An 8,509-nucleotide genomic window follows, 5' to 3' on the forward strand; every position below is an offset into this window, starting at 1 on the left:
AATTACGGGGCTTGCATGTTGTAAATTTAAACATTTTCAAAAACCTGTAATATGCGGCTGAATGTCATATTGAGTTGATAATGTGCAGAGATATTGGGCCCGTTTTGCTCTAGTTTAATGCCACAGATTTTGCAGAAATGAAGAATAGTTCATAAAAATGTCTAATTCTTTGGAATAAAATGGCCAGTTATGAATGCTGCTGCCTTTTTAAACTGTCTCTCGGCATAAATCACTGTTTCCTCTTGTTCTCAGCAGTACGCTCCGCACTTCCACCCCCCCACCTACTTCTCTACCTCCACCCGCGGCCACAATCTTCAAAAACAAAGAAGAAAGAAAAAAAACAAAGCATCAGAGCAGTGATTTAATGAAGCTTTCCTCGCTCAAACCCCTCTGTTGAACCTGACACAAGGGGCTCTGGTGTCCCACTGATAAAAGTTTTAACATGCTTTGATATGCATGAATGAGTCTTATCCTCGTGCTTCAGTGTCCTCTGTAGTACCAGCTTTCTTTTTTCTCCAGGCAGCTCTTCTGACGTGTTTCAAAAAGGAACCATGTAAAGATACTGTAAAGAGCCCATGCCCACAGTGGACTTGACCATAAGCTTCATAAATACTCAGTAATCCCGGTAGAAGGAAATATTTACTCCAGATATGTTGGCTTAGAAGACTTCCTTCAACTACTGAATAAGTGATGTGGTGTAAACTTATCGTGGGCATTTATGGTGGTATATTTTATGAAGAATTCATCAACATAGGATGCCGTCCTTTTGAGGGAGAAGGGATAAATACGCAGTCTTGCAGCAAAATGAAAAACCAGCACACAACACCATTTAGTTTGAGAGCAGCTCCTTAAGTATTAAACATTTCTTTTCCAGCTCTGGTTCTGTATTATCACAGGTTACTCCTCCACACAAGGGCAATACATATATTTATATATATCTAGGAGACACAAATAATTGCAAAGATATCTTCTCCACAGCTCAGGGTCTGCCTGTGGAACAGCGTTATACATGACTGCTTTGCGAGAAGATAAATATTAAATCTCCCAGCACTTTCCTTTTTTTTCTCCCCCCCAGCATCCCACACTTGTTATCAGCATATGTAAGTTGAGCTTGTCGTGCCTGCAGACAAAACAACAACCTAAGGTTCCCCCCTTTCTCTCCGTCATTCGTTTTTCTTTCTTTCTTTCTTTCTTTCTTTTCCTGCGCATTGGGAAGAGCCCAAATTTACTCCGGGGCTTGTTTGGGAGGCGTGCTGCATGATGAATCCTTATTTGGTCAGAAAATTTCACATTGCAACTTCCAACAAAAATAACTCCAGTTTGTTGACGTGACTACCTCGGGAAACAGGACCACACACGTCAGGGAGGACAAATTGGAGCAACTGCTTCACTACCCATTCCTCATTTCAGTTTAATGAGCACTTGCATTTAAAGCAATAAGAGACCGGTGTGTAAGCTAGGTAGGAAAGAAAAACAAATTCAAGAGGTAGATGCAGAGTTTAAAGAGCTCATATTACTCCTGTATTCGATGTTAGTAAAAAATGATAAGCAACTTAAATTCCCACTTAAAAAATGTATATTATATTTTCATATTAGGTGTTCAGTGAAGTAAATTTAACTGCTCGAATCTGGCCAAACAAGAATAAATCTGTACATTTACAAAGTAGCTCTATCTCTACCCGGAGCTTCACTTTGCACCTATTAAGTTTTTTCTTCCTGCTATTCACCTAAACATAGCCTGCTCCAGCAACTTTAAAGAGCCCAATGAAATATTAATCATCACACCATCTCCAGAGTACGCATATGAGAACACACTTTAGAGTGTTAGAGTGGAAAAAAACCCTGTAGGCTCAACCCACTCCTGTCCTGGGTCAAAATATGATGTTCACACTGCTCTTCCTCTTCAGAAGAAAGGAAACAGGAACCTCGGAAGAAGTCCACCACTTTGTCAGACTATAGTATATATCTCAAAACCTCGCCCTGAGTCACAGAGGATAATTTAATTTGTAGGACAATCTTTTTCCCACATGTATGACCTTCAAAGTAGTCGGCGTCTTTAGATAAGGGTGGAACGTGTTTATCATTTAGATTCATCAATCAGTAAGACTGATCCCTACTTTAATGGATGAGAGATGTGACAAGAGCGATAAAAGACTATTTTCACTTATGGAGAGAGATAAACTGTGCACTGGAAAGGGGCCACCTTTCCAATCTAAGCCATGTGAGGTGATTTCTTTGTCGTAGTTTCAAGTTTGTTCTCAGGCTAGCAGCCGCATTCAAGGTTAACATTTAACAAATGAAAGAGAATACAAGTCTGTGACTCAGAGCAAGGCCTCTCTGCTCTATAAGAAGCAATTTACAGGGGAAAGAACTGAGCAGCACCAGTTACAGCAATCTTACCTGTCTTGAGGTTGATGGTAAAGAATCCCTGGGGGTTGCCACTCGTGATCCTGTAGGTGAGTTTATCACTGGCCCTGTCGTCCGGATCCACCGCGTTTATCTTGATGATTGACACGTCCTTCGGCGAGCTCTCCATAACAGACGGGTAGTAGACGGGTTCAGATGTCTGCGGGGCGTTGTCGTTGACATCCTGCACTTGGATGTACACCTCCACGAAGGCGGAGTGCGGCACCACGCCGCGATCCATGGCGTAGACCGTGAGCCAGTAGTGAGACGTGGTTTCGTGATCGAGCAGCTCTTGTGTGCGGATGACACCTGAAAGACATAAACAAACTCTTAAGTCTGCATCCTTTCGGGGGAACATTTTTACGTGCAACACATCCCCTGAGTCTCACATTACTACTTGTACAACCACTGATCTCGGAAATCAGGAGAAAACAAAAGCTCGGGAAACCAGCTGTCTCCAAACAGGCAGATGTGGGGTTTGATTGAAGGCCCCTCGACTGAAGCGTGTCAAAGTAGTATATTGACAACAGCCAGTCGGTGCTCTCCTGTTTACATTTGCTGGCAGGGAAGTTTTTTTTTCACTGCCATTTGGGGGCTGTAGCCTTCAGCTGAGAAAACAAAGCACTTTCAGACACATGGGAACCCTAAAAGTTGACAATGGCTAAATAGAAGAGTGGAGGACGGGTAGATTCTGCAACTTGGAAGGAAACTAAAAAAGGTCACATATGGAAATATAGAGGATCTTTTAAACTCATCATAGATACGTGGGCGGAAACGGAAGGAGCCTTCTGTCCGTACTCTGCGTTCATTTCACGTGGATTTGAAAGCTACAGCAAAAACAGACCGAACAGAGCAGTACCAGTGGAAATCATGGGGGGGCTGTGTAGCCAATAAGTTAGACAATCACAATATCAGACCTTTTTGCGGATACTTTTTGGATTTTGTGCAAACTACTGGCGTCCATATGATTTTTACTTTGCCCAGGCACGGGGGCCTTTTTCTGAAGAAGCACATTATCACATCCTCCGCCACAGTCGCCATGTTTGTTGGTTTCGGCTCGACTCGATTCGGCTCAAGTGGATGTATTGCTTAGCAGCCACACCAATGTAAAGGACGCATTGGAGGTATTACATCTAATCTCTTGTCTGAGACGATGAAAGGAGTTGATGAAAAGCCCCCGTGCACCGTCCTCGTGAAACTGTTAGCTCAGGTGTGAAGTTTTGTATCAATATGACGCAGAAATGCAATGTGATTGGTTTTAACAGCAAGGCAGTTCTAGTTGACATTTTAATCCCTCGGATCAATGACATGATTGACTGAAGTTTTACAGCAATTGTAACATCTGTCAACACGACTTAAGATATTTACGGGGCTGAAACTGACGAGCGGTTTGAATGCCCTCGCTGATCCTCCCGAGGAAAAGCTAACAGCGAAGTTCACAGGAGTGAATTTGCTTTAGCGCTATTCATCTCCAACCGACCCCACTTACAAGCACTCACCAGGTGCTCAGTAGGTGCATTTGGACTGGAGAGAAGGTGGGGGTGTATTTCACTTTGAGAAACAGGATGCGTGCGCATGCCTACGTCTTACTTAAGGTGTTTACAGCCACATAAATTACTATGTGAGAATCAGACTGAGGCTATATCCTTACATTTGACCAGATTACTTTATTCTGTTATGACTATAACCCGGCTGATAGATCTAAAGGGGCCAACATGTCTTCAATTATTGTTTCAACTCTGAAACCATTGACTCCCTTCTCTCCGTTTTTTCCTTCTATGCAGGAAAAAATATAACAACATAAAAGTGATAGAGAGCCAAGCGGCTATAAACAAATGGTTGTTTTTCTCTGACAGTTTAGAGATGACAGCGAAAAGGCTCTTCTAACACAACTAATGAATGAGAACATTCACATTAGTCTCCATCGTTACTCATCATCAGCTTTCTCCATTTTTCTTGTCTTACGTTGTTAAACTTCTGACGCCTCGCACACACACATCTTTCCATACGACTTGTTTCTGCTGTTCAAACAAACACATTAAGTGCGGAAATCAATTGACTCGGAGGGATGTGAAAGCCATAATATATAACAGTTACATTGATTGGTTATTCTCTCCAAAAAAGTGAATATAAACACACACATCAATATTCTTTCCTTTTGTTTGAAAGGGTTTTCAGAGTCAAGTATTGCCCCCCCAAAAAATGAGGAGGGAGTTGCTGATAATGCAGCAACAGTTTAGTATTTGGATAACTTGCACGTGTGAGGTCTCGTTGTTTCAACAAGCACAAAGTTGAAGGCTGCGGAGGGGAAACATAAACACGGCGATATCTTCCAGACAATGGAAACACGGACAACCTTCAGGTCAGCTTTTCCCACAAAACACATGTTGCAATAAGAAGAGCACAAGGGTAAGTAATAAAAATGAAGATTGGGACAAATATAATAGAGCCATTGTTAGTTTTTATCAGAAACCTGGACTTTGACATGTCTGATGGCCTTTAAAAAAACATTAATAAGTGTCTTCCTGTGAAACCTGTACAGTATAACTTTGATAACAGCAATAGAACTTACAGCTACATTTGATTGCAAAACTAAAGTTAATAATGGTACGAGCACACCCATATCATAACCAGGTATGGGTGTTGTCCAATTTTCAGCAATGACTTGGACTCTATGACACATTTGTACTCACTGCTGGCCCAGATAAATAGGTTTGAACAGTTTACACGGACACGTCTCTTTGCTGCTGCCTTTGTTCACACACTGTAACGTGAGGAACTGTGATTGAGCGTAAGTGAGAGCAGCCGAACCTCTTGCCTGCGGTAATGAAAGATTTCTTAGGAGAAGAGATAACACGCCAAATGACTTGTCACAAAAATCTCAAATTTAACACAGTAGGGGACTTTGGGGGCTACGGCTGATTTATTCTGTCGCCCTGCTTTACTTTGGCATCCCTGCGTTTTTCGGCCTGGGATTCTCTCTTGTCATTAGTCATCATTACGGCGCTCTCAACGCGGCTTGAAGCACATATTAAGAAGGGAAGTCGGGCAAGGGAGGGGAGGTAGTTCCCCCCTGTGATTCCTGAAGCCGGGAGTCCAACGGCAAAAACAATACGAGGTTTATATGTCAAGAATGCAAATTAGACGAATCTGCAAACTAATGTCATAAAAACTGACAATGCAGCGAGAGAAACACAACCAAACGTTTGGCGACGTCTTAAATTAGATTAACAGACCTAACAGGATAATTTGATCGAAATAATTTAGAAATTAAATAACACGTTGATGACTAATTTATGAACACACTGCATCCGACAACTTGCGGAGGATAATAAAGATCGCTGCTGGAGGAAAACGTGCAGGAAATTGCTAAATGTTAAGACCTAGATAAGGAATGCAAATGATTGTGTGAGGCATCCTGAGTAGAAACACTAAAAGATAAGGGAATTAATGTTGCGGACACCCACAGAGAGGAAATTAGTGGGGAAGGGGGACATTAAATAGAGATCGGTTTAGATGAATGAGGAGGGGAACGTGGTTAGAGAGGTTAGTTTAAGCAGTTGGAGTAAAACTGAGATACTCTTATTTGCAGGAGCCATTAAGACAAAGTACAAGAAAGGACTCGCCGTCTATTGTGAGAGCGAAAAGTGTTTGACTGGCAAACCTCAGTGTAGCAGAACGAGGCCACTTTCACCAGGGTCGTGCTTTTTTTCTCTCACAGTTCTTTACCTGGTATTTACTAACATTGAGAAGATAGCTTCATATTAATCTGTTGCAGCAACAAATTTTTGCCTTTTCAAACTAAATGTCAACGCAAACTCACACACTTAAGAGTTTTCCTGATCATATTTATCCAAGAAGACACCAAAAAAAACACACAGATTTGACCTTAAAGCAGTTAAAATGAAGACATATCTGCCCTGGCCTTTGGGTGAGCAGCTACTAACAAAGCACATGAAAGATGAATCTGAAGAATTTACTTGCCACACCCAGCCCATATACCTAGCCTACCCAGTAAGGCAGAAGCAAAACCTGCCCTCGGGCCACAAGAAAGAGAAAAAAAAAACAGACGGTGCAACAGCCTCGGCCAGATTTGCTTTCCGCTTTTTTTTTTTCCTCCCTCCTGCTCTTTTCTCTTCCCTCTGGCTTTGTTCTTCAAAGTTACCCGAGCACAGTGGCAGTGAGGTTGGAATCTTCACACAGCTGGTGGATCTCGAAGCCATCGAGTGCAGCGGGTATTTTACATATAAGTGTACTTGAGTCAACGTCCTGCACAGACGCACAACGAGAGTATTCTGTGGAAAGAAACGTGCAGAATACAGCGAAGCCACAGTCTGAAGAGGGTGAAATTTGCTTTGGAGAAGCTGCTTGAAAATTCTCCACGCATGTCACAACATGCCCAGGGAAACAAAGTAGAGGGCTAAATATAGAATTTGCTGTCGATTCAAAAATTAACACTGTCATTTTCGAGGTGCATTTGACATTCAACCGTTGACCTACAAAAGTTGCGATTCTCCCAACTCTCTTATTCTTAAGTTGCAACGTCGAAGGGCTCGCTTTGAACTACCTTTGTTAATTCCGCTCACCCCTTCCCCACATTCCTCAGCCCTCTCAGGCCTCCAGCTCACATGCTTACATAAACTTTCTCAGTGCCCCCCCACCCCCACCCCCCACCTTTCTCTTTCCACAGCCCTGGCAAAATGCTTTGAATTCCACCACCATGCTGTAGGGCCTGGTGTAATACAAAAAGTCCTAAACTAAGCTTTCTGTTACCCGGCAACTTAATGTCACATCTTCTCCAGAGTTCCCAGACATCTGCATCCCAGATCCGAGTTTCAAAGACGCGAGGCCAGATGGTATAAATATCTGAATCCTTTGAAAAACTTAAAGAGTTAAAGGTGTAGTCCAAGGCAAATAAAAATGTTATGTTGTTGTATGTCAAGAGCGTTGCCTGAAGCCATTGATTTCATCATGTCAGTGCACAACGATGGAGTGATTCATAGGCTATAGCCGCTCTCAGGCATGCACTGAAGTTTGGGCATTTTCCTGAAATTCTCTGGAATAAAACGTCTGTACAATCTACTACTGCGTTCTTCATTTGTGCAAAGCAAACTCAAATATTGTCCGCAAATTACCCAGAACCATGTCTGAAAACAGCTTCTGTGTTTATCTTCTTCGCATTCGTGTAATATTACAGTTATCTTCCTTTATCTAATATGCTTTTCTAATAGCGTGTTTGCGTTTATTGATATGCTGCAAACACCACCGCTTTTGTGCGGAAAACCTCACTGGGTTGATAACCACTGTTGCGTGACAGCTCAGCCTGATTATGGTTTGTTAGACTTAGTGAGGCCAGATAACAAAAAAAGATACCGTGGGTATGTTGAACTTGCTTCGGCGTGCAGGCCTCTGTGGTTTTAGATATTTATTAACAAATAAAATCCTGTGCATTTACTGCTATGAACACGGTTATACCTAGTACCTCTACTCGCTGAGTCTCATGAGATCCTGTGTTTTGTTTGACGGACGCACAGGGGTCATAATACCTTAGGACAGGTCTTAGAGATAATCATAAAGATGATACAGTATCGCACACACAAAAAAGCATGTCCAGGCTCGTCTCCTTCAATATCCTGGACAAACAATTACAGTCTATTGGGCCAGTGAGCCATTTCCACTTCATGCATCAGCGTGCACGCCATATACAGTCATTACTGGCAGAAGAAATGGCTGTAAACTGCTGGGTTAAGGGAGAACGGTACTTAAGGCAAGCTCCAACATTTCACCAGCCTAACAGTGGAAAACCCCCGATGCTCAGTATATCAGTGTGATCCTATTGTTTTTTGTTTGTTTGTTTGTTTGTTTAATGGTGGGATATCAAACGGTTTCCCAGCCAGCTCTTATAATATATTCAACAGTGTATTTTAGTTATAATGGAAAAACTCGCATCCAAAGAAAAACGAAAAATCTTTTATTTGTGAGCACTGAACAGAAACTCTTTTGATGCCGTTGTTACACGTCTGTGATGCATGACTGAATGGGGGTTTTCTTTCCACTTTTTACACAAAAAAAAAAAAATTGCCTATTAATTCCAGTTGAGATA

The 8,509-nt window shown here is 42.1% G+C and overlaps 1 protein-coding gene across 11 annotated transcripts in view; it reads right to left on the minus strand.

Moving 5' to 3' along the window:
- The window catches only part of fat1a (FAT atypical cadherin 1a), a 78,326-nt gene that overhangs the window by 54,020 nt on the left and 15,797 nt on the right, over positions 1-8,509 (minus strand). For all 11 annotated transcript variants that reach the window (XR_004614029.1, XR_004614034.1, XM_034586715.1 and 8 more), the window contains exon 3: positions 2,401-2,715. Coding sequence is in view for 9 of the 11 variants with exons in the window: in XM_034586715.1 (XP_034442606.1) it covers positions 2,401-2,715 (315 nt within the window). In the remaining 2 variants the exon portion in view is untranslated. The remainder of the gene's footprint in view (positions 1-2,400; positions 2,716-8,509) is intronic.

This window comes from Hippoglossus hippoglossus, chromosome 1 (genome assembly GCF_009819705.1).
Source record: "Hippoglossus hippoglossus isolate fHipHip1 chromosome 1, fHipHip1.pri, whole genome shotgun sequence".
Classification (NCBI taxonomy): Eukaryota; Metazoa; Chordata; class Actinopteri; order Pleuronectiformes; family Pleuronectidae; genus Hippoglossus; species Hippoglossus hippoglossus.